The 26,934-nt window shown below is 52.1% G+C and overlaps 2 protein-coding genes across 2 annotated transcripts in view; both read left to right on the forward strand.

The window, feature by feature from the left end:
* LOC144105200 (uncharacterized) overlaps nt 1-15,715 on the forward strand; it is a 143,458-nt gene extending 127,743 nt beyond the window's left edge. The window contains exon 12 of the mRNA XM_077638346.1: nt 15,510-15,715. Within this exon, the coding sequence (XP_077494472.1) occupies nt 15,510-15,598 (89 nt within the window). The 3' untranslated portion in view covers nt 15,599-15,715. The remainder of the gene's footprint in view (nt 1-15,509) is intronic.
* Nucleotides 15,716-21,158: 5,443 nt separating this feature from the next.
* Nucleotides 21,159-22,762, forward strand: LOC144105201 (uncharacterized). Its single transcript, XM_077638347.1, has one exon. The coding sequence runs from the start codon at nt 21,159-21,161 to the stop codon at nt 22,215-22,217; it is 1,059 nt and encodes a 352-aa protein (XP_077494473.1). The 3' UTR covers nt 22,218-22,762.
* Nucleotides 22,763-26,934: the final 4,172 nt, after the last annotated feature.

The following is a 26,934-nucleotide window of genomic DNA, read 5'->3' on the forward strand; positions in this document are numbered from 1 at the left end:
TTTTGCAGCGCTATCCTGAACTCCTGTGCTTTCCCTCTTACGGCTAACTCGTTAATGGTCTTCCTCTTCACTAGCTTCTTCCGTTCCCTCTTCAAGTCTAAGCTAATTCGAGACCTTACCATTCTGTGGTCGCTACAACGCACCTTCCCGAGTACGGCCACATCCTGAATGATGCCTGGCTTAGCGCATAGTATGAAGTCGATTTCATTTTTAGTTTCACCATAGGGGCTCGTCCAGGTCCACTTCCTGTTTTCTCGTTTGCGGAAGAAGGTGTAGGCTTAGCGCCTCAGGAGCGAAGGAAACGAGACCACTCCTACGAGCCGGCACCGGAACCGAACTGCCAGCCGTGGCTGCATGAGCCACGACCAGGTGCCGTCTTTATTCTCTTCGCAGGGTGGCGCGCGCTAGCCGGGTTGTGGGCGCCGCCCAAGAGAGGGTGCTCACGGACCCCCCGCCTAGACTGGAAGTCGAAACGGACGGAGGGCCGGCGATGGCACTCGAGCACTAGGTCAGGCGGCGCTGGGAGTCGTGCCAGGGCGGTCTCCATGTAAGCCGGTTTAAGGCGGTCTAGACTGACGGTCTCTCCGCGGCCGTTTTGGAGGATGGTGGCGGTTTTCGGGGTGCGGCGGAAACGCGGAAAGGTCCGTCGTAAGCCGGTGTGAGTGGAGCTCGGACACCGTCGCGGCGCACAAAAACGTGGGTCGAAGTGGCCAGGTCGGGGTGTACGAAAATGGTATGGTGGCGGGACGGACGTGGGGGAGTAGGCCGGAGGTCTTTAACGCAGTCCAGCAGGCGTTGGCGGAATTCTTGGGGCTGGGCTGGAAGCTGCTGGGATGTAAAGAAGTCGCCTGGAAGACGCAAAGCACTTCCATACACAAGCTCTTCAGCTGAGCACTGTAAGTCTTCTCGGATGACGACCCTTAGACCAAGCAGCACAAGGGGCAAGGAGTCGACCCAGGAGGCGCATTTGAGGCGGGCAGCGTGGGCGGCCTTCAATTGGCGGTGAATGCGTTCCACCATGCCGTTATAGCACACGGTTGATATGCAGTGGTAAGGCAATGCCTGGCGCCGAGAATATTATTAAGGGAAGCAAACAGGGAGGACTCAAACTGGCGTCCACGGTCGGTTGTCACAGTGCCAGGACAACCAAATCGAGATACCCACGCAGAAATGAAGGCGCGCGAAACAGTCTCTGCGGTGATGTCAGGAATGGGGACTGCCTCCGGCCATCGAGTGAAACGGTCGACTATGGTAAAAATATAGCGGTAGCCTCGAGAGATGGGTAGAGGGCCCACGATGTCGAGATGAACATCGTCGAAACGACGGCCAGGGGGTAGAAAGGCTTGGGAAGGTGTCTTGGTATGTCGACAGATCTTGGCCGACTGACAGGGTAGGCACCGGCGCGTCCAAGCACGCACATAAGCGTTGATTCCGGGCCAAACATAGCGCTGGGTGAGAAGGCGCTGAGTAGCCCTAATGCCTGGATGGCATATGTCATGGAGAGAATGGAAGATAGGGCGACGTAGTGAGGCCGGAACAAAAGGGCGAGGAAGTTCCGTTGAAACATCGCACCACAAGGGCTCAGGCGAGCAAGGATGGGGCACAAGCCGTAATCGGAGAGAACGAGGGTTCGCTCGAAAAGCGGCGAGCTCATCGTCATTCTGCTGGGCAGAAGAGAATGCGGCCCAGTCGACGGTGGAAGATGGAGCGTCTACCGCGACTATACGAGAGAGGGCGTCAGCGGCGATGTTGGCTGCACCTTTCACATGCCGGATGTCGATGGTGAACTCCGAGATATAAGCGAGCTGACGGAGTTCACGTGACACGTACTTCGATGAGTTGGTCCGGAACACATATGCCAGCGGTTTATGATCGGTTAGCACGTGAAACTTGCATCCTTCTACAAAATGCCGAAAGTGCTGGATAGCGAAGTAGATGGCTAGGAGCTCTCGACCGAAGACGCTGTAGCGGCTCTCAGCAGGAAGTAGCTTCCGAGAGTAAATAGACAATGGTCTCCACTCGGAGTTAATGTACTGCTGTAAGACGGCTCCGATGGCCACGCTGGAGGCATCCACCATCAATCTCGTAGGGGCGTCGTTGCGCGGATGGACTAGAAGCACGGCGTTAGCGACTGCTTGCTTCGCAGCAGTAAAGGCAGCCTGGGCTCCTGATGACCAAGAGATTGCGGAGGACGGGCCAGCGGTTGACCGGAGGAGGTCGGTGAGCGGGCGAAGTAGCTCTGCACAGTGCGGGATAAAGCGGCGGGAGAAATTCACCAGCCCCAGGAATTGTCGCAGGAGGCGCAGGGTTGTGGGTAGGGGAAAATTCTCGATGGTCTGGACGTGGGACGCGAGAGGGCGGATACCCACTGAGGATATGTGATGACCCAAAAACTCGAGCTCAGAAGCACCGAAAACACAGTTGGAGGCATTCACAGCCAGGCCGTAGTGCTGTAGGCGCTTGAACAAAGCACGTAGGTCTTGCTCATGATCATGAGGTGTAGGGCTGGCGATGAGGACATCGTCAAGCTACGCGAATACACTCGGTAGGCCCCGCGTGACCTCAGCCATGAACCGCTGGAAGCTCGGAACCGAATTGCGTAGTCCAAAAGGCATCCAGACGTACTCAAACAAACCAAAGGGCGTCGTGATGGCGGTCTTAGGTATGTCGGCGGGTTCAATGGGAATTTGGTGATACGCCTTAACCAGGTCAACTTTGCTAAAAATGGCGCAGCCGGCGAGGCACGATGTAAAGTCCTGGATGTGGGGCAGCGGATAGCTGTCGTGGACAGTGTTGGCATTCAACGCCCGATAGTCGCCGCAGGGACGCCAGTCACCGGGATCACGCTTGGGCACTAGATGCAGCGGAGACGCCCACGCGCTGGACGACGGGCATATAATGCCGAGCTCCAGCATCTGGTCAAACTCACGTTTAGTGATAGCTAGACGGTCTCCAAACAAGCGGCGCGGTCGAGCAGCTGCGGGCGGACCCCGGGTGACGATGTGTTGTGTCACAGTTTGTTTAGGCGCCTGAGTGAGGTTGCATGGCTTAGTGAGCTCCGTGAAATCCGCCAACACTTTTTCGAACTGAGAGGAAGGTATCAGCGTGCGAATGCCCATGGGAGCAAGGTCGGACGAGACTCCCGAGATGGAGAGATGAGTCAGACCGTCGGTAAGGCGACGATGCCGCACGCTGACGTCTAAGTCGAAATAGGAGAGGAAGTCTGAGCCGATGATCGGGCGAACCACGTCTGCGATGACGAAGACCCATCGAAAAGTGCGGCGTAGGCCGAAGTCGAGGGTGAGAGATCGTAGCCCATACGTGGGTATAGACGAGGCGTTGGCAGCACGGAGCGACAGTCCTGATGGCTTGGAACGATCTGCCTTAGTCGGTGGAACCACGCTGATTTCCGCGCCCGTGTCGATTAGAAACTGGGTGCCGGAGAACTTGTCAGTGACCATGAACAGGCGGCTCGAATGACTGAGGGAACCACATGCCGCCGTTAGTGATCCCGGCGGGCGTTTCCCGGCCACGAACAGGGCGGTGTACACTTCGTGGCCCGGTGGCGAAAACGCCTGTAGTACCAGCAGAGAGATGTAGGGCTGGGGCTCCGAGCTTGACGTGAGCGCGAAAGAGCGCGATGATCAAGACGAGACGGACGGGTCTCCAGAGGTCGGCTCCGGAGTGCGGCGACTGAGGCGGCAAGCTCCTCTAGACGGGCCTCAAGGCGCGAAATCGCTGGGTTTCTTGGCGGCAAAACAGCAGTGGCGGACGGGGAGGTGGCCTCATGAACGTTATCTGCGAGCTCAGCCAGGCGGTCGAGGGTGACGTCACCGGCCGCCGCAAGGACGAGGCGGATGGGCTGGGGAAGGCGTTGGAGGAAAAGCTCTCGAAGCAACGCTGAGTGGTTGGGGATGTCGCGCTTCCCGGGAAGCTGTTGCATGCGGCGCAGAAGCTGGGAGGGGCGCCGGTCCCCAAGGTCTTCCCCGGTAAGGAGCTGCTGGAGGCGGGTGCGGTCCGACGGCATAAATCTCTCCAGAACCTTGGTTTTCAGGTGCTGATATGGTGTAGCACCCATGGGGGCGGAGAGAACGTCGGAGAGCTCACCGGCAACGTCAGGAGGCAGGCTTGAGGCAACATGGTAGTAGCGCGTCGTCTCCGACGTGATGCGGGCTAGGCAAAATTGCGCCTCAACCTGGTGGAACCAAACTTGCAGGTTCTGGAGCCAGAAAGGTGGAATGCGAACCCGCAGCGACGAGACGTCCTGCGGACGCGAATCCTGCTGCGTGGATGTTGCGGGATCGGTCATTGCTCGTCCTAGGTCACCAATGTAGGCTTAACGCCTCAGCAGCGAAGGAAACGAGATCACTGCTACGAGCCGACACCAGAACAGAACTGCCAGCCGTGGCTGCACGAGCCACGACCAGGTGCCGTCTTTATTCTCTTCGCAGAATGGCGCGCGCTAGCCGGGTTGTCGGCGCCGCCCAGGAGAGGGTGCTACAAAGGTATTCATGATCCGTAAATTATTTCTATCCGCGAATTCGACTAATAACTCTCCCCTGCTATTTCTAGAGCCTATCCCATAGCCACATACCGCGTGGTCGTCAGCCTGCTTCTTACCCACCTTCGCATTGAAGTCGCCCATCAGTACAGTGTACGGTGATTATACTTTATTCATTGCCGATTCTACGTCGCGATCCTCATAGAGACTTTCAGCGGTCTGGTCATCATGGCTGGATGTGGGTGCGTAGGCCTGCACCACTTTCAGCTTGTGTCTCCTATTCAGCCTAATTGCTATAGCTGCTACCCTCTCGTTAATACTATAGAGCTCCTCTACGTTGCCATCTATATCCTTATTAATGAGGAAGCTAAGCCCTATAACATCCCATTTAATTCCCGCTAGTTCCTCGAACTAGCACTGTTAGGCTAGCCTCACTAGATAAAGTTCTAGCGTTAAGCGTTGCCAGGTTCAGATTCTAATGGCGGCCTGTCCGGAGCCAGAAATTCTTAGCACCCCCCCCCTGCGTCGCAGCCGTTGGGGACTGAGGGCCGAGGGTTAATTGGTTTGATCATAGAAGGTTGTGGCCAAGTACCAGGGTGGCCAAATCCTGCTCTGGTGAGGGAGTGCGTTGTCGGTTCTGGTCACCGAGATCAGGCCGCACTCCTGGCCTGGTTATGCAATTCCATCAACACGCGGATTTTTTTTTTTTAACCCGGTGGAGAACTGCGCGGCACCAGGATTCGAGCCCCGGTCCTCCTGCATGCGAGGCGGATGCTCTACCTCTACGCCATCGCTGCATCTTCTAATTGGTGTGCTGTGCTCAAAGTGCTCTTAGCACTACGCGGTACGCCAAACCGTTCAAACGTTGCAACGTGTGACGTTAGACAGCATAGCACGTACCGCCACCGCGTACCGCGCCGCGCAACTACGAATGCACAGATCGCCCGAGAAAGCGCTAGATGGCGCCACGTTCCCATCCGCAGCCCGCTAGGAAGGAAGGAAAACGTTTATTGAGCTCTAGAGAGTAGGTGAGCAATTTGGCGGAGCCAGGTGTGTCGTCCGTCTTCTTAGCAATGGTCGTCTGCCGCTAGTCCAGGGCTCCGCTGGATGCCGCTGCCAGCTGTGCTCGCCGGATCAACCCAAGTTGGACGTCCTGACGGTCGCTGGAGAGCATTCCTTCCTATTGCTCCGCACTCGGGTTTGGTATTTTTGGTGCCACCTCTATTTTCTGGCAGGCCCACGTTATGTGATAGAGCGTGGGTGTTTCATGGCACCATGGGCATTTGTCTGTGTATTGTGTGGGTTGTATTTTGTTGAGTGTATTTAGATACGGGTATGAGCCCGTCTGTAGCAGCCTCCAGGCGACGGCGTCTTCTTCCCTGGAGAGAGATTTATGTGGTGGGGGTACCGTTTCCTGCAGCCCTTGTAGTGGTTTAAGATTGCCGAGTAATCTCTAGGGACAGTTCTGTAAACCAGCGCAACGGCTCGAAGCTAAACAGAAAGGGACAAAACACAGCGCTGATCCCCTCTGACTTGAAGACTGAAGAAGAAGCCTCAGATGATCTTTGCATAGCCTCACCTGACGTTGCCATTCGGACCTCAAGAACTTGCATATCCTTATGCCGTGGCTAACTGAAGGCTGAAAGCCCACAAACAAGCCCAGCATCTCGGGAGGCAGAATGCGCTTTCGAATGCAGAAGCCAAGCATTCGCGGTTTACACGAAGCATTTGCGATGACGGGTATGAAACGAGACGGTTCGGTGAGACAGGACGAAGAAATAGAGCCCCTTGTACAAGAAACAAAGCTGTACAACATGAACTGGTGGGCGAGTTGGTCAGACATAGTTCTGTAAACCAGCGCAACGGCTCGAATCCAAACAGAAAGGGACAAAACACAGCGCTGATCCCTTCTGACTTGAAGACTGAAGAAGAAGCCTCAGATGGTCCTTGCATAGCCTCACCTGACGTTGCCATTCGTACCTCAAGAACTTGCATATCCTTATGCCGTGGCTAACTGAAGGCTGAAAGCCCGCAAACAAGCCCAGCACCTCGGGTCGAAGCCAAACAGAACTATGTCTGACAGAAAGCGCATTCTGCCTCCCGAGGTGCTGGGCTTGTTTGTGGGCTTTCAGCCTTCAGTTAGCCATGGCATAAGGATATGCAAGTTCTAGAGGTCCGAATGGCAACGTCAGGTGAGGCTATGCAAGTATCATCTGAGGCTTCTTCTTCAGTCTTGAAGTCAGAAGAGATCAGCGCTGTGTTTTGTCCCTTTCTGTTTGGCTTCGAGCCGTTGCGCTGGTTTACAGAACTATGTCTGACCAACTCGCCCACCAGTTCATGTTGTACAGCTTTATTTCTTGTACAAGGGGCTCTATTTCTTCGTCCTGTCTCACCGAACCGTCTCGTTTCATACCCGTCATCGCAAATGCTTCGTGTAAATCACGAATGCTTGGCTTCTGCATTCGAAAGCGCATTCTGCCTCCCGAGGTGCTATGCTTGTTTGTGGGCTTTCAGCCTTCAGTTAGCCACGGCATAAGGATATGCAAGTTCTTGAGGTCCGAATGACAACGTCAGGTGAGGCTATGCAAGGATCATCTGAGGCTTCTTCTTCAGTCTTCAAGTCAGAAGGGATCAGCGCTGTGTTTTGTCCCTTTCTATTTGGCTTCGAGCCGTTGCGCTGGTTTACAGAACTATGTCTGACCAACTCGCCCACCAGTTCATGTTGTACAGCTTTATTTCTTGTACGAGGGGCTCTATTTCTTCGTCCTGTCTCACCGAACCGTCTCGTTTCATACCCGTCATCGCAAATGCTTCGTGTAAATCGCGAATGCTTGGCTTCTGCATTCGAAAGCGCATTCTGCCTCCCGAGGTGCTATGCTTGTTTGTGGGCTTTCAGCCTGCAGTTAGCCACGGCATAAGGATATGCAAGTTCTTGAGGTCCGAATGACAACGTCAGGTGAGGCTATGCAAGGATCATCTGAGGCTTCTTCTTCAGTCTTGAAGTCAGAAGGGATCAGCGCTGTGTTTTGTCCCTTTCTGTTTGGCTTCGAGCCGTTGCGCTGGTTTACAGAACTATGTCTGACCAACTCGCCCACCAGTTCATGTTGTACAGCTTTATTTCTTGTACAAGGGGCTCTATTTCTTCGTCCTGTCTCACCGAACCGTCTCGTTTCATACCCGTCATAGCAAATGCTTCGTGTAAATCGCGAATGCTTGGCTTCTGCATTCGAAAGCGCATTCTGCCTCCCGAGGTGCTATGCTTGTTTGTGGGCTTTCAGCCTTCAGTTAGCCACGGCATAAGGATATGCAAGTTCTTGAGGTCCGAATGGCAACATCAGGTGAGGCTATGAAAGGATCATCTGAGGCTTCTTCTTCAGTCTTCAAGTCAGAAGGGATCAGCGCTGTGTTTTGTCCCTTTCTGTTTGGCTTCGAGCCGTTGCGCTGGTTTACAGAACTATGTCTGACCAACTCGCCCACCAATTCATGTTGTACTCTAGGGACAGGTTCGGCTTCCTCGAGGTCGCTTGTGCATGGGGGGAGCTGGGTAAAAAGTGTACCCTCGAGCTACCCTGTCGACCGCTTGGTTGCCTTCCACTCCCGCGTGTCCCGGCGTCCATATTATCGTATGTTTTATTGGCTCTTCTTCTGTGCTTTGTTTGGGCCGGTCCCCAGAGCGGAGTATGCGGAGCGCTCTGTGACCTATTCTGCCTAACATGAAGTTTCGGCATGCCGTTTGAGAGTCGGTTAGTATTGTTAAGGATCGCTTAGTCCGGTAGCCCTCCGCTGCCGCTAGAGCGACGGCCATTTCTTCAGCCTCGACTACCGTGCAGTCCCGTAGCGACGCGCTGATGATATCCCGCATGTCCGAGTTTATCACAGCCGCTACCGCGTTGGGGTTGTTTTGTCCCGTCCTTCTGGTGTATGTGGCTGCGGCCACATACACCGTTATTGTCTGGCGGGCTAGTGATTTTTGGATGTACTCGGCTCTCGCCTTTCTGCGTTCTTCGTGTAGTTTGGGGTCCATGTTCTTGGGGGTGGGGTCACTCCAATTGTGCCCCGTATGCCGTCCGGGATAGTCGCGGTTCGCTGGATTTCTTGTATTTGTTCGCTGCATCCCAACTTCTGCAGAAGCTCCCTGCAAGACGGAGTCCGCTGTAGTCTCTGCAACTGGGAGACGTGTTGTGCCTCTCTCAGTTCTTCAATGTTGTTATGAAGTCCTAGTGCTAAAAGCTTCTCTGTGGATGTGCATTGCGGTAGATGGAGTGCTGTTTTGTATGCTTTGCGTATAATCGCATCAATCTGTTGGATTTCGCTTTTGATTGGGTTGTAGTATGGAAGACTGTAGGTGACTCGGCTGATCACCAGGTTCCTGACCAGCTTTAGTGTGTCTTCTCGCATCCCCGAGCGTTTATGGGAGACGCGCGTGATCATGCGGGCAACTTGTAGGGTGGAAGCTTTGAGTAGAGCAAGTGCATGTGTACACCGTTGGTTGGATTGTATCCACATGCCCAAGATTTTTATGAGTGTTTTCTCTGGTATGGGTTTTCCCTCTAGGTAGACGTTGAGCCTAAGCTCGTCGCTGTTCGGGACTGTGCGGTTTTGTTTCCCTCTCCAGACTCTGAGCAGTTCTGATTTTTCGGTGGAGCATGCTAGCCCTCTCGCGTTTACGTAGTTCTCTACGCAGGTCGCGGCCTCCTGTAGTCTTTCTTCCTTTTCTTTTAGTGAACCCGTATTTGTCCAGATGGTGATGTAGTCGGCATACATGGCATCCTGCCACGTCGAGACTGCAACGCGGTAGGCGGGTAGCGCAACGCGCTATGCTGAAGGCATTTCGTCGCACGCGAGGAAGAGCGTTTCTCGGTGCTCCAGAGACGACGAGAAGAGCCGCGATGCTTCTGGTAGAGAGCGGTAGTGTGACGCTTACTCGAAGCGCACAAAAGAAGCCGTGCACAAACCACGAGTGAAACTGCAACACACTCTCACGCTGTGCACTGCACATTGTCGTCTTTAACAATATCCATCTGCGGCACGAACACATCACATAAGCTTAACCTCGTTCAGAGCCTAACCTGAGTCTAATATCGTCGCCAGACATGCCGGCGACCCAGCAGTGAGCCAACCAGGCTAAACGCATGCTTTCACACGTATACTCGGTTTAACTACGTCAGAACCCTAGCATTTTTTTTTTAACTGTAAGCGAAGTTATGGGGCAAGCGCAGTGATATGGCGGTTACAAGCTTCTTGATTCTGCATATATAGTTGCAGATCGGCCATTAAGCCGTCAGCTAAAGTCAGTGTTTCTCCTGTGTGCCTTTTTTCTACGTCCTGTGTGTTTTTTCAGTGAAAAAATTAACTCAGACTACCCCAAGGAGCCCCTCTTTCTATTCTGACAAATTGAAGTTGGCTTTTAACGACAAACAACAGCATTCTGAAGACAAAGTCGAGGTAGAAAAGCCCAAGAAATGAAATGCACAGGTGTCGCGTGCACCACCGCCTGATTAAAAGCATATAATTCAGCGCGTCGACACAGTTTCAACGCGCATCCCAGAGGCTAGGAAACGCCTTCATTAACTCCGAAATGGTGCTCACGGAGTCATTTACAGCGCGGACGTATCGAGCTCGAATAGAGTGGATGGAAAATTGTTAAAGACAAGTTTCTGCGAAATAAATGCGCCTTTTGCAGTGGTACAAATATTAATTTAGCGTGAAAGAGCCATATAGTCTACTTCTGCTAGGAAAAAAAAAGTTATGCTCTATGTCCTTTTGAATAGCAACGACATGTTCATGGCTATATTGTGCCTAAGGAGAGTAGGTAGGGTGAGGAGCGAACTTTTCTCACTTGTCTTTCTCCTTCTTCTTAATTTGGGCTACATCTAAAATCCTGTAACAAGCAGTCAGAGCTTGCGCTGAGGTGTGTTCTAGACTGCGCCTGTGAGCGCGAATAACTATTAGCTTCCATTCTTGGAGGTCAATACTCCATCCCAAAAGCGCGGTGAAGCCCCAACTGATGCCAAACGGGAAGTCAAATCTTCTGAAATTTGCCGTCGGAATAATTTCAAGCAGAGAAAAGAAAATATTTTTGTTGACAATTTTCACGGAATTGACGCCACAGTGTGGCAGCGCTACGAACTAGTCTATGGATAATCGGTGCGGCAGAACAGCGCATACCGCGTCGTTTGCTCAGTTCTGTCAGTGGTTCGCATGGACATTCATGTGTTGCTGCCAGAGGTTTGCGGTAAATATGAATTGCACGCCTTCTCACATGTATGTGTGCGCGAAAACGAAACAGAACAGCTTCGGAGTGCTGCTACGCTTGAGTTGCAGGTTTCCAGTGAAAAAGAGAGCGTCGGGAACAATGTTTCGGCGATATGGCGGACGCCATCCGCTCCTCCATGGAGAAGCCGATATATATGCCATAGTCTTACCTATCGTACATTGATTTGCCCGAAAGCTGATTTCTAATTGGTTTGATCATAGAAGGTTGTGGCCAAGTACTACAGCAGGGTGGCCAAATCCTGCTCTGGTGAGAGAGTGCGTTGTCGGTTCTGGTCACCGAGATCAGGCCGCACTCCAGGCCTGGTTATGCAATTCCATCGACACGCGGATTTTTTTTTTTGAAATCCGGTGGAGAATTGCGCGGCACCAGGATTTGAACCCCTGTCCTCTTGCACGCGAGGCGGATGTTTTACCTTTACGCCATCGCTGCATCCATCCGGACAGGCCGCCATTGGAATCTGAACCTGGCAACGTTTAACGCTAGAACTTTATCTAGGCTAGCCTAGCAGTTCTGTTCGAGCAACTAGCGGGAATTAAATGGGATGTGATAGGTCTTAGCGAAGTTAGGAGGACAGGTGAGGCGTATACAGTACTAAAGGACGGACACATACTGTGCTATCGCGGATTAGAGGATAGACGAGAACTAGGTGTGGGATTCCTCATTAATAAGGATATAGCAGGCAACGTAGAGGAGTCCTATAGTATTAACGAGAGGGTAGCAGCTATAGTAATTAGGCTGAATAGGAGGTACAAGCTGAAAGTGGTGCAGTCCTACGCACCCACATCCAGCCATGATGATCAGACCGTTGAAAATTTCTATGAGGACGTAGAATCGGCAATGAATAAAGTAAAATCGCAGTACACTGTACTGATGGGCGACTTCAACGCGAAGGTGGGCAAGAAGCAGGCTGACGACCACGCAGTAGGTGACTATGGGATAGGCTCTAGAAATAGCAGGGGAGAGTTATTAGTCGAATTCGCGGATAGAAATAATTTACAGATCATGAATACCTTCTTCCGCAAACGAGAGAACAGGAAGTGGACCTGGAAGAGCCCCAATGGTGAAACTAAAAATTAAATCGACTTCATACTATGCGCTAAACCTGGCATCATTCAGGATGTGGCCGTCCTCGGAAACGTGCGTTGTAGCGACCACAGAACGGCAACGTCTAGAATTAGCTTAGACTTGAGGAGGGAACGGAAGAAGCTAGTGAAGAAGAAGACCATTAACGAGTTAGCCGTAAGAGGGAAAGCACAGGAGTTAGGATAGCGCTGCAAAACAGATATTCAGCTTTAACTGAGGAAGACGATCTTGATGTTTATTCAATGCACGATAATCTGGCATCAATAATTACGGAGAGCGCAGTAGAAGTAGATGGTAGGACAGTTCCAAAGGATACCGGGAAGCTATCTCAGGTAACGAAAGATCTGATTAAGAAGCGCCAAAGCATGAAGGCGTCTAACCCTACCTATAGAAGAGAACTAACGGAGCTATCAAAGTTAATAAATAAGCGCAAGGTAGCCGACATAAGGAAGTTTAATATGGAGAGAATCGAGCATGCTCTAAAGAATGGAGGTAGCCTAAAAGCAGTGAAGAGGAAACTAGGCATAGGTAAAAACCAGATGTATGCATTAAGAGACAAGCAGGGCAATGTCATTAGCAATATGGGTAAGATAGTTAACGTAGCCGAAGATTTCTATACAGACCTGTACAGTAGCCAATGTAATCAGAGCGCTAATGAGAAAGACAGCAGTGCACAGCAATGCGTCATCCCGCCAGTAACGAAAGATGAAGTAAAGAAAGCCTTAGAAGCAATGAAAAGGGGAAAAGCAGCTGGGGAGGACCAGGTAACAGGGACATCGTGCTAGAAAAACTAGCCACCCTGTATACGCAATGCCTTATGACCTCGACTGTACCACAAGCTTGGAAGAATGCAAACATTATCTTAATTCTTAAGAAGGGAGACGCCAAGGACTTGAAAAGTTACAGGCCGATCAGCTTACTATCCGTTGCCTACAAAGTATTTACTAAGGTAATCGCTAATAGAGTCAGGGCAACGTTAGACTTTAATTAACCAAATGATCAGGCAGGCTTTCGTAAAGGATATTCCACAATAGATCATATTCACACTATCAATCAGGTGATAGAAAAATGTGCAGAATATAACCAACCTCTATATATAGCTTTCATTGATTACGAGAAAGCATTCGACTCAGTGGAAACCTCAGCAGTCATACAGGCAATGCGTAATCAGGGGGTAGAAGAGCCTTATGTCAAAATACTGGAAGATATATATAGCAACTGCACAGCTACTATAGTCCTCCATAAAGTCAGCAATAAAATTCCAATTAGGAAGGGCGTCAGACAAGGAGACACGATCTCGCCAATGCTGTTCACCGCATGTTTACAGGAGCTATTCCGAGGCCTGAATTGAGAACAGTTGGGAATAAGAATAAATGGAGAATACCTAAATAATCTGCGATTTGCTGATGACATTGCCTTGGTGAGTCACTCAGGAGGTGAACTGGAAATCATGATCAATGAGCTAGACAGGCAGAGCAGATTGATGGGTCTAAAAATTAACATGCAGAAAACCAAGGTAGTGTCCAACAGCCTAGCAAGGGAACAACAGTTCACAATTGGCAGCGAGAGCCTAGAAATGGTGCCGGAATACGTCTACTTAGGGCAGGTAGTGACAGCTGATCCGGATCATGAGAGGGAGATAACTAGAAGGATAAGAATGGGGTGGAGCGCATATGGCCAATTCTCGCAGATCATGAGTGCCAGTTTACCAATTTCCCTCAAGAGGAAAGTGTACAACAGCTTAATCTTACCGGTACTCACCTACGGGGCAGAAACGTGGAGGCTAACGAAAAGAGTTCAGCTTAAGTTAAGGACAACGCAGCGAGCCATGGAAAGAAAAATGATAGGTGTAACGTTAAGAGACCGGAAGCGGGCAGAGTGGGTGAGGGAACAAACACGGGTTAATGACATCCTAGTCGAAATCAAGAGAAAGAAATGGGCTTGGGCAGGGCATGTAATGCGAAGGCAAGATAACCGATGGTCCTTAAGGGTAACGGAGGGGGTTCCAAGAGAAAGTAAGCGTAGCAGGGGGCGGCAGAAGGTTAGGTGGGCGGATGAGATTAAGAAGTTTGCAGGCAAAGGGTGGATGCAGCTGGCAAAAGATAGGGTTAATTGGAGAGACGTGGGAGAGGCCTTTGCCCTGCAGTGGGTGTAGTAAGGCTGATGATGATGATGATTTCTAATTGCAATGTGGAAGTCTAAAGATTGACAATGTGATAGGTTCATTAACGCTATCACAAAGAGCAGAGCCGTCGTTTTCCGCACAACTCCGTCACAGTTGACAGGCTTGCATCGGCCAGCTATAAGGAAAGCATATCCTGCAGTGATGCATTATAAAACATGCAACATCGATAAAAAAGAGGTGACCAGTCATGACACCCCGTGATGCTGGAGTGAAGCCAGATGGTTTTCTGATCCCGTTTTTCTCCGTGATTCAACTAAATTCATTTCATTTTATTTTTCCAGGCGGGAACTGAACTGCTTACTGGGCTAGAAGCTGCTTGATAGAGACATAGGGGATTATTGGCACCAACAGTTTGCATCAAATCGGCATAGATTAATGCCGATTAAATAACAAGGCGATTCGAGGTGAAGAACACGAATCAACGCTACATCAACAGCGCAATGTTCAGTGGCAGGCGAAGTAATATGGAGCACGCATCAGCGATCAGAGACGTGTAGTAGTACGTTACTACATGGCGAAAACTGAGCGGTACCTCATATTTGTGGCAAGCAAGTGCCACTCGTCTGCTTGCGCATAAACGCATCAAGCCTTCGTTCTTACTCTTTGCAATGATGGGGAAATACTCTGAAGCATGCTTCTTTTCATTCTAGCTGCCATTGTACATCATACCATCACACACACACAAGGAGAAAAGGCTCTTCGATTTAAATTCCTTGCTGTGCTTCGGAATTTATTATGTATTAACATTAACGGGACTGGGTGCTAGAGCATGACGTTTACATTGATATTTGGTTACATTGATTGAAATTGATATTTTGTGTGTATATAGTACATTAGTACTATACGGTGCTCTAAGCTTATGCTAATAACATTATTGGAAGGGAGAAAAGTACAATATTTCTAATCAGCGAAATTTGCGAAAATTGCTCAACATGAATCGTTTCAAATAGACTACAAGTGTCCGTTATTCACCTACAAGCGGCAAATAATTCGCTTTTGTGTTACCAAAAGTCCTAATTCTATTTTCATTGATATAAACAAACCGACGTGCCATATAGAGATAGCTCAGTGGCTGTGGTGTTTGGCTACTGACGGTCTCCAGGTCGTCAGATCGAACCTGGGCCGCTGTGGCCGCATTTTAATGGAGGTGAAATGCAAAAAAAAAAACGCCCGTGTGCTGTGCGATGTCCGCGCGCTTTAAAGACTCCCATGTGATATAAATTAATCTGGAGCCATGACTACGTGGCGTCCTTCATAGCCCATGTATCGCTTCGAGACGTTAAACTTCCGCGTACCATACGAGGTGCAGTAATTAATTTGCAGAAGAGTTATTGAGCAACGCCTGGTATACTCAGAAGTTCAGTCCTCAAAGGAAGCATTCTGGGACAGCTGCATACAACTTGCGTAATGGAGTTGAACAGAGGAACCGACGTTAATGGGGCGAGTTTCTTTCCGTGACGCAGAGGCTCTCAAGGAGGAATGCCGGAAGTCCCAGGAAGAAAGGCTGCGCGCAGGCAGGTCCCAAAAGAGCCCGCTGCGGCGCGGAACGTAGTCGTAGCCTGAGACCCGTCGCTGCATTTGCGAAGACCCAGCTGCTTGCGGAGGCGGCCGTTCACCGATACAATCCAGCACTGCCCTTTTTTCGCACCCTCACGCCTATCAAACCCATTTCGGAATAAAAGTGAGCTTGTTGCTCTCATTTCATCAGCTCCAGTTATTTCTTCTTCGACTCCGGCGGAACTCTGGTGAGACCATGGTGTAAGAATATTTTACGTGTTGGCACTGCCCGCCCGCCACGGCGCAGAGCTCGCACAGGTCATGTTCGCCCTCTAGTACATGCGCCGACCGCAGCGGCCCGGGGGCGCTGCGAAGGGGCCATTTAAGCCCCTAGGGACCATTCGCTTGCGGAGCGGCGGACGGGGCTGAGCGGTTTGCGCGGCTTTCGGTGCTGTTTTCGGCTGTGTTTGTCGGTGTTTTGCGCTCCCACAGTACGTCACAAGGTGTGAACGTGAGTTCTCGGCTTTCACATTGTATTACACACCCTGCACGAACAAAGTTTGCAAGAACCAGCTTTTTGTGTCGCGGTTCGGGACCAGCCGCAGTGATCGTTGTGCAAGCGCACGTGATGGCGCGAGCCAACGCCGTGGACGGTCGTCGCGGCCTACGTGTGTACATAGTGGCTGTAATGTGCTGGTTGTTGCGGTGGCACACCTGAGGGATCCAGCCGGTTCCAGAAGCCGATCAGACGCGAGTGCTTCGTAACCAACTGCAGATCGACCTACCAGAGTTGTCCGCACCCAGCGACACTTTTTAAAGCTCCGTCGGAGCCTGCTCGCTAGAAATTTGGTGCCAGGCAATCACCGAAGCAGATAGAATATTGCAACCGAGCGACCACATCTGCGCGAAGCACTTTCCCGCTCATTTAGGATATAAAATCGCTCTACGCAGACTTCAATACCAAGGCACTTTTAAATGCACCCAAAAAATCGGTGCTGTCTTCGAACGCTGTGCCCAGTATTTTTTCTGGGTGTTCCAAATCTCTGTCAAAAGAGGCAAGTTCAAGAAAGACTCTTAGAAAGCTTGGTGGGCTCGGTGGCTGTGCCACGATGCGGTCGCTTACCCCGTTCTGCCTCGCCATGCAGGTGATCGCTCCCCTCTGGATTACCACGCTTTTCCCCGCCCCTCTTGCTGCCTGTCCACCGGACATCTCGCCGGAATGGACGCCCGCTCTCAACCGAACCGATAAGTGCCAGCCTTGCGCCATCACCGCTTCGCCCGATCGTGCGCTGACCTCACCAGTGCACTGCACCCTCTACAGACAGTTGGAAACACCATCGCCATCAACATCCTCTCCCGCTCCAGCTTTTAAGCAGCTTCGGCCACCGGCGTCGCTTTGTGGGCTCGGTGGCTGTGCCACGATGCGGTCGCTTAACCCGTTCTGTCTCGCTATGCAGGTGATCGCTCCCCTCTAGATTACCACGCTTTTCCCCGCCCCTCTTGCTGCCTGTCCACCGGACATCTCGCCGGAATGGACGCCCGCTCTCAACCGAACCGATATGTGCCAGCCTTGCGCCATCACCGCTTCGCCCGATCGTGCGCTGACCTCACCAGTGCACTGCACCCTCGACAGACAGTTGGAAACACCATCGCCATCAACATCCTCTCCCGCTCCCGCTTTTAAGCAGCTTCGGCCACCGGCGTCGCTTTGTGGGCTCGGTGGCTGTGCCACGATGCGGTCGCTTACCCCGTTCTGCCTCGCCATGCAGGTGATCGCTCCCCTCTGGATTACCACGCTTTTCCCCGCCCCTCTTGCTGCCTGTCCACCGGACATCTCGCCGGAATGGACGCCCGCTCTCAACCGAACCGATATGTGCCAGCCTTGCGCCATCACCGCTTCGCCCGATCGTGCGCTGACCTCACCAGTGCACTGCACCCTCGACAGACAGTTGGAAACACCATCGCCATCAACATCCTCTCCCGCTCCAGCTTTTAAGCAGCTTCGGCCACCGGCGTCGCTTTGTGGGCTCGGTGGCTGTGCCACGATGCGGTCGCTTACCCCGTTCTGCCTCGCCATGCAGGTGATCGCTCCCCTCTGGATTACCACGCTTTTCCCCGCCCCTCTTGCTGCCTGTCCACCGGACATCTCGCCGGAATGGACGCCCGCTCTCAACCGAACCGATATGTGCCAGCCTTGCGCCATCACCGCTTCGCCCGATCGTGCGCTGACCTCACCAGTGCACTGCACCCTCGACAGACAGTTGGAAACACCATCGCCATCAACATCCTCTCCCGCGCCAGCTTTTAAGCAGCTTCGGCCACCGGCGTCGCTTTGTGGGCTCGGTGGCTGTGCCACGATGCGGTCGCTTACCCCGTTCTGCCTCGCCATGCAGGTGATCGCTCCCCTCTGGATTACCACGCTTTTCCCCGCCCCTCTTGCTGCCTGTCCACCGGACATCTCGCCGGAATGGACGCCCGCTCTCAACCGAACCGATATGTGCCAGCCTTGCGCCATCACCGCTTCGCCCGATCGTGCGCTGACCTCACCAGTGCACTGCACCCTCGACAGACAGTTGGAAACACCATCGCCATCAACATCCTCTCCCGCTCCAGCTTTTAAGCAGCTTCGGCCACCGGCGTCGCTTTGTGGGCTCGGTGGCTGTGCCACGATGCGTTCGCTTACCCCGTTCTGCCTCGCCATGCAGGTGATCGCTCCCCTCTGGATTACCACGCTTTTCCCCGCCCCTCTTGCTGCCTGTCCACCGGACATCTCGCCGGAATGGACGCCCGCTCTCAACCGAACCGATATGTGCCAGCCTTGCGCCATCACCGCTTCGCCCGATCGTGCGCTGACCTCACCAGTGCACTGCACCCTCGACAGACAGTTGGAAACACCATCGCCATCAGCATCCTCTCCCGCTCCAGCTTTTAAGCAGCTTCGGCCACCGGCGTCGCTTTGTGGGCTCGGTGGCTGTGCCACGATGCGGTCGCTTAACCCGTTCTGCCTCGCCATGCAGGTGATCGCTCCCCTCTGGATTACCACGCTTTTCCCCGCCCCTCTTGCTGCCTGTCCACCAGACATCTCGCCGGAATGGACGCCCGCTCTCAACCGAACCGATATGTGCCAGCCTTGCGCCATCACCGCTTCGCCCGATCGTGCGCTGACCTCACCAGTGCACTGCACCCTCGACAGACAGTTGGAAACACCATCGCCATCAACATCCTCTCCCGCTCCAGCTTTTAAGCAGCTTCGGCCACCGGCGTCGCTTTGTGGGCTCGGTGGCTGTGCCACGATGCGGTCGCTTACCCCGTTCTGCCTCGCCATGCAGGTGATCGCTCCCCTCTGGATTACCACGCTTTTCCCCGCCCCTCTTGCTACCTGTCCACCGGACATCTCGCCGGAATGGACGCCCGCTCTCAACCGAACCGATATGTGCCAGCCTTGCGCCATCACCGCTTCGCCCGATCGTGCGCTGACCTCACCAGTGCACTGCACCCTCGACAGACAGTTGGAAACACCATCGCCATCAACATCCTCTCCCGCTCCAGCTTTTAAGCAGCTTCGGCCACCGGCGTCGCTTTGTGGGCTCGGTGGCTGTGCCACGATGCGGTCGCTTACCCCGTTCTGCCTCGCCATGCAGGTGATCGCTCCCCTCTGGATTACCACGCTTTTCCCCGCCCCTCTTGCTGCCTGTCCACCGGACATCTCGCCGGAATGGACGCCCGCTCTCAACCGAACCGATATGTGCCAGCCTTGCGCCATCACCGCTTCGCCCGATCGTGCGCTGACCTCAGCAGTGCACTGCACCCTCGACAGACAGTTGGAAACACCATCGCCATCAACATCCTCTCCCGCTCCAGCTTTTAAGCAGCTTCGGCCACCGGCGTCGCTTTGTGGGCTCGGTGGCTGTGCCACGATGCGGTCGCTTAACCCGTTCTGCCTCGCCATGCAGGTGATCGCTCCCCTCTGGATTACCACGCTTTTCCCCGCCCCTCTTGCTGCCTGTCCACCAGACATCTCGCCGGAATGGACGCCCGCTCTCAACCGAACCGATATGTGCCAGCCTTGCGCCATCACCGCTTCGCCCGATCGTGCGCTGACCTCACCAGTGCACTGCACCCTCTACAGACAGTTGGAAACACCATCGCCATCAACATCCTCTCCCGCTCCAGCTTTTAAGCAGCTTCGGCCACCGGCGTCGCTTTGTGGGCTCGGTGGCTGTGCCACGATGCGGTCGCTTACCCCGTTCTGCCTCGCCATGCAGGTGATCGCTCCCCTCTGGATTACCACGCTTTTCCCCGCCCCTCTTGCTACCTGTCCACCGGACATCTCGCCGGAATGGACGCCCGCTCTCAACCGAACCGATATGTGCCAGCCTTGCGCCATCACCGCTTCGCCCGATCGTGCGCTGACCTCACCAGTGCACTGCACCCTCTACAGACAGTTGGAAACACCATCGCCATCAACATCCTCTCCCGCTCCAGCTTTTAAGCAGCTTCGGCCACCGGCGTCGCTTTGTGGGCTCGGTGGCTGTGCCACGATGCGGTCGCTTAACCCGTTCTGCCTCGCCATGCAGGTGATCGCTCCCCTCTGGATTACCACGCTTTTCCCCGCCCCTCTTGCTGCCTGTCCACCAGACATCTCGCCGGAATGGACGCCCGCTCTCAACCGAACCGATATGTGCCAGCCTTGCGCCATCACCGCTTCGCCCGATCGTGCGCTGACCTCACCAGTGCACTGCACCCTCGACAGACAGTTGGAAACACCATCGCCATCAACATCCTCTCCCGCTCCAGCTTTTAAGCAGCTTCGGCCACCGGCGTCGCTTTGTGGGCTCGGTGGCTGTGCCACGATGCGTTCGCTTAACCCGTTCTGCCTCGCCATGCAGGTGATCGCTCCCCTCTGGATTACCACGCTTTTCCCCGCCCCTCTTGCTGCCTGTCCACCAGACATCTCGCCGGAATGGACGCCCGCTCTCAACCGAACCGATATGTGCCAGCCTTGCGCCATCACCGCTTCGCCCGATCGTGCGCTGACCTCACCAGTGCACTGCACCCTCGACAGACAGTTGGAAACACCATCGCCATCAACATCCTCTCCCGCTCCAGCTTTTAAGCAGCTTCGGCCACCGGCGTCGCTTTGTGGGCTCGGTGGCTGTGCCACGATGCGTTCGCTTAACCCGTTCTGCCTCGCCATGCAGGTGATCGCTCCCCTCTGGATTACCACGCTTTTCCCCGCCCCTCTTGCTGCCTGTCCACCAGACATCTCGCCGGAATGGACGCCCGCTCTCAACCGAACCGATATGTGCCAGCCTTGCGCCATCACCGCTTCGCCCGATCGTGCGCTGACCTCACCAGTGCACTGCACCCTCTACAGACAGTTGGAAACACCATCGCCATCAACATCCTCTCCCGCTCCAGCTTTTAAGCAGCTTCGGCCACCGGCGTCGCTTTGTGGGCTCGGTGGCTGTGCCACGATGCGGTCGCTTACCCCGTTCTGCCTCGCCATGCAGGTGATCGCTCCCCTCTGGATTACCACGCTTTTCCCCGCCCCTCTTGCTGCCTGTCCACCGGACATCTTGCCGGAATGGACGCCCGCTCTCAACCGAACCGATATGTGCCAGCCTTGCGCCATCACCGCTTCGCCCGATCGTGCGCTGACCTCACCAGTGCACTGCACCCTCGACAGACAGTTGGAAACACCATCGCCATCAACATCCTCTCCCGCTCCAGCTTTTAAGCAGCTTCGGCCACCGGCGTCGCTTTGTGGGCTCGGTGGCTGTGCCACGATGCGGTCGCTTAACCCGTTCTGCTTCGCCATGCAGGTTAGTAAGCCATGTTGTCTTTACGCTAAGAAATCTAGTGATTACTTTTTGATACAGCTGCCGAGCCCGCAATGCTGCCTTGCCATTGTCACTGAGTGTTCTGATGTCATTATTTCCTTGCTTTTGTTGTCCGGCGACATAGAGACTAACCCCGGCCCTGCCTCACTCGAAACTGTAGTTACGGAACTTAAAAAATTGTCCGCCGGTCAGTCGACATTAATCGCGGAAGTTACAGACCTCAAAAACCAGTTACTAACAGACAACCTTATTTCTGATCTAAGCAGGCGCATCAGCGCTCTTGAAGGTCATTACCAAACCATACAGTCTCTACGCACAGACATAGAAGGCCTAAGCACTCACACCACCCAGGCAACTCGCCAGCTCTGTGATCTCGAGGATCGCATAGACGAAGCAGAAAGCCAATCACGAAGAAACAACCTCATATTCTACAACATTCCGGACCCTGACCCATCTGAAACGTGGGCCGACTCTGAAAAGCTACTAATTCGCCATTGCTCCGAATTTTTGGACATCACCCTCGACCCCAAAACAATAGACCGCACTCACCGTCTTGGGCGCCACGAACCTGATCGCTGCCGTCCGTTAATTGCCAAATTCGCACTTTTCAAAACGAAGGACGAAATTCTAGCTAATGGCCGCAAATTCAAGAACACTAACTACTCCGTCGGTGAAGATTTTTCACACCGCGTTCGCAATGTGCGCAAACATCTAGTTACATTTGCCAAAAGCAAGACTAACCGTTTTTCTTTGCGATACAAAACCCTGTTCATCGGTTCCCGACGATATATCTTCGACGAACCATCGCAATCTGTAAAAGAGATACCATAGCGGTTGCTGCGCCGCCAGCCCCCAGCCGCTCATGTACCTACCACCCCCCAGCCTAATCTTTCCTTTTCGGCGATTTTCACAAACATACGTAGTTTTCTTCCGAAACGTGAAATCATCTCCAATCTTGTGTGTTCATCTGCTAGTAACTTGCTGATACTTACCGAAACATGGCTCACTAATGGCATCACCGATACTGAAGTTCTTGCTGACTTACCGAATTTTAACCTTCTTCGCAAAGATCGCACATCCGCTCGAGGTGGAGGCGTTTTCATCGCAGTTAGCAATCAGTTCTCGTGTACAGTTATTAATATTCCATCAGACCTTGAGATAGTATGGCTACTTTGTCGCGCTGCGCCCCAAACCGTACTGCTGGGCGTTTGTTATAGAGCGCCAAATACCAACTCCGATTTCTCTCGAATTCTTAACGACGTGATCAGCCAATTAACGAGGAAATACCCAAAAGCGCATATCATTCTTTTTGGAGACTTCAATTTTCCAGAAATCAACTGGCAGACACAGACAGCTGTCGGCAACAGGGAAGCGAATGATTTAATCGAGGTCTGCCTAAACTTCAACTTAACTCAAGTGGTATCTGAACCGACCCGCGGTGCAAACATCCTAGATCTAATCCTGACTACCCACCCGGAAGCCCTCTCATCTATCACTTATCTACGCGAAATCAGCGACCATAAAGTAATCCACGCCACATTTGAGTTCCACCCATCACGACGCCAGAATCAAAACAAAACTATTCGCCTCTACGACAAAGGAAACTATGAAGCCTTTAGTCTTGAATTAAACCAATATCTCACAACATTTGAAGCATCTTTTCACGATAATTCAGTAAATTACAATTGGTCCCGTTTTAAGAAAAAGGTTAGCGAACTAACCGATAGATACATCCCCAAAATAAGCTTCCACTCGGACCGCCAGAAACCATGGTATACCAAAACGATAAAAAGACTCGACAATAAAAAGAAGCGCCTTTTCCGTGCGGCAAAATTAAAGCAATACGACGAGTGCGCATGGGAAAAATACTATACAGCCGAACGCACCTACCTATCAGAAATTCGCTACGCAAAATACTCTTTCCTTCACAACGACCTCCCCAAATTGTTGACTTCCAATCCCAGAAAGTTTTGGCAGGTCATAAGTGAGCACCCGGCACATACCATCACTCTAACTAAAGAGTCTGGAGAGGAAGCTGATGACATTGAGTGCGCTGACATTTTTAATAACGCCTTTTCATCTGTGTTCACTAATGAAATTCACCCACCAACTGCAACTTTCGCCGTCAATATAGAGTCCAGCATGCCTGCTATCGCGTTTTCTGAAGCCGGCATTACCTCGCTCATTGAACACCTTAAAACTTCATCATCGGCCGGCGTCGACGAAATTAACTCCAAAATACTGCGCAACACTAATAATATTTCTGTAATGTACTTATTGTTATTGTTTTCACAGTCGCTTTCTACAGGTTCCATTCCGGATGACTGGAAAGTGGGAAAGGTCATTCCCGTCTTTAAGTCCGGTAACAAAGATTCTCCTTTAAATTACCGTCCGATATCATTAACCAGCATACCTTGCAAAATCATGGAACACGTCATCTATTCTCAAATCATGGACTTTCTTGACGCTATCAACTTCTTTCATCCCTCACAACACGGGTTTCGCAAGGGTTTGTCATGTGAAACTCAACTGGCCGTCTTTCTTCATGACGTTCGCTCTAACCTCGACCTAAATTTACAAACTGACGCTATTTTTCTAGACTTTGCTAAAGCATTTGATAAAGTTCCCCACAGGCGTTTACTGCTAAAACTAACCATGCTAAAACTGCATCCTAACGTCTTATTGTGGATCGAAGAATTCCTTTCTAAGCGCTCCCAGTTTGTTCTCGTTAATAGCCAGAGTTCCAACCCTCTTCCAGTAACATCAGGCGTACCCCAAGGTTCTGTACTTGCTCCCCTCCTATTCTTAATCTACATAAACGACTTACCCTCAAACCTGGCTTGCAATGTTCGTCTGTTTGCAGACGACTGCGTTATTTACCACACGATTTCCAACACCTTTGACCAATCACAGCTGCAAAACGACATTGACACAGTGCATGCCTGGTGCGATGACTGGCTAATGTCGCTTAATCCTAATAAATGTAAACTCGTATCTTTTCACCGCCGGCGTAACCCCCATGTTTTCTCTTACTCCGTTGCTAACGTTCCACTAGAATCTGTATACTCATACAAGTACCTAGGTGTCACCTTGTGCCAGGATCTCTCCTGGCGCTCTCATGTAACGAACATCGTCGCATCAGCTAACCGGTCATTGGGTTTTTTGAAACGTCACCTACGGCACGCCCCTCAAAGTATTAAACTTCTCGCCTACCAATCACTCATTCGACCAAAACTAGAATACGCATCTGCTATCTGGAGCCCGCAACAAGCATATCTCATCAGTTCACTAGAATCTGTCCAAAATCGCGCCACGAGGTTCATTCATTCTGCCTATTCATACGACATCAGTGTATCATCACTTAAACGACAATCAGGTTTATCAACTCTTGCCCATCGTCGTCGCATTGCTTCTCTTTGTCTGTTTCATAAGTTTTTTTACAGTTCCCTCGGACAACCACCCTACATCACACCGCCCGCTCGCATATCTCATCGCACCGGCCATCCACTGCAAGTGTCATGCCAACGCTCCCGCACCGTCACTTTTTCCGCATCCTTTTTTCTTCGCACTGCTAAAGACTGGAATGGCCTTCCCCACGACGTTGATGCCATCACCTGCCAATCAAGTTTTGTGAACAATTTAAATATGCATTTCATAAATATCATGTAAGCAACCATATTCAACCCATATTTGTACTCCCACCCCTTATGTAACACCCCCAAAGTGGGGTCTTTAAGGTAATAAAGTGAAGTGAAGTGAAGTGAACAGTCTGCAGCCACGTGTGCCAAGCAGGCAAGCAAGCAGTCCGCACCCGCCGCTGCCGCACTGCCCTCTGGGACGGCCTGTGGAAAAACAAAGACGCCGATCCAGCATGAAGCCCTTAAAGAAACTGCGCGCAGGTGGCTGGAATTCATCATGTTTGTCGGATGATCTAGGAACGCGCCTTTCTTCCACCATGAAACTTGGAGGCGCCTCCTCACTTAAGTTCAAGCTCCGTCTTTATCGGCATTCACGTTGCTAAGGTTTATTCTCTTGTGTGCACTGGTCCGTGTACTTAACATCCTATAGGGGCTCAACTTTCCCGGTACATGCCATGGCAGCGGAACAATTAATTTCGGTCGGCGATTTCGTGGTCAGTTTCCACCCGCTGTACATTTTGGTGCCACGAAACATGGTAAGCCATGTCGGTAACATTAATAATAAATATGCCACTGCATAATTTGCCGGACCCTAGAGCGCTCGGTGGAGAAATTCGTGGCCCAACATTACTGAGGTCAACAAGTCGCTTTACCGTGCCAATTGCAATTGGCCCCAACTGACATCCGCCAAACCCATTTTAAAATCGCGTTATCATTATACCTCTGGGCGTGCACGCCAGTTTTTCCATTAGGGAGACAGCAGCTCAGCATCGTCGGTGTCGGTTCAATAGATGAGCTCGGCAGGAAGAATTTCCACTAACCATTTTTGAGTCGCCTAGCTTAAAGTGCACTGCACATCACAAATGCACAAGTGGTTTTCTTTCGATCCTTGTACTCGTTCGTATAGCGGTTGAGGCGTTCCGCAACACAGCACAAAAGCGTGCGTTCGAATCCTGGCTGCGGAGACATTTCTGACGCAGGCGAAATGCGGAAACGCCTTTGAGGTTTCCCTGCACATTAAAGAACTCCGCTTGGCCGAAGTTAGTCATGTTTACTATACGCGGCGGGCATCATCTGATAGCATTGGCACGTTAGACTGCTGAAGCAATGTTCGATCGTACGTCTCCCAAATCTGGGAGCCTGCGCGTGGCGGCCGACCTTTTATATTTTAGCACCAATGGAAAAGCAGGTGCAACTTGCATGGTCTCTTCTTTCTGCTGAAAGCGCAGCGGTGGCCAGTGGTTTGAGCATCCGCTTCACACGCGGGAGGTGCTGGGTTCAATCCGGGCCGTAGAGTACCCAACGGTGGTCCCCTGGCCTGGCGCTGACCTTCTTGGGAAATGAGTCTTTGACGGAATGAGTTGAGCAAAGGTACTGCGCAAAATAATACAAACACGGACGAGAAGGGCACAAGGACAGGCGCAGACTCGTGACTGGGTTTATTCAGAAGTACAACGCATACTTATACCTTCCACAACGCCGCGTCAGTCACTAAGCGCAAGCCAGAAATCTGCTTTCTGTCTGATAAAGTCTTATCGAGGTATCACTCACGCAATCATCTCTTTTGTTCCTTATGAAGAAAGCCTCGGCAAGTTCACGCGCCATCTGGTCAGGTCCACGCCTCAAAATCCTCGTTTTCGGCAGCAAAGGCATGCATGGGCTATCATGCGTAGCCGAAGGGCATGTGCTACAGTGTAAAGGCAGATTCGACCCTTTTCCGGTCTTAATTGAAAACTGGTGTTCCCTCAGCCGATCATTTACACATCAGCCTCTTTGACCGATGTAAGCTTTTCCACAGGTTAGGGGGATTTCGTAAACAACCTCCTCCGAGCACATGACGAACTCAGTGGCGTGGCACTTCTTGCATTCTCGCACGCGCCTTTCTCTGGAAGCAATCCGAGGGCAGAGTG

This window comes from Amblyomma americanum, chromosome 9 (assembly GCF_052857255.1).
Source record: "Amblyomma americanum isolate KBUSLIRL-KWMA chromosome 9, ASM5285725v1, whole genome shotgun sequence".
Lineage (NCBI taxonomy): Eukaryota > Metazoa > Arthropoda > Arachnida > Ixodida > Ixodidae > Amblyomma > Amblyomma americanum.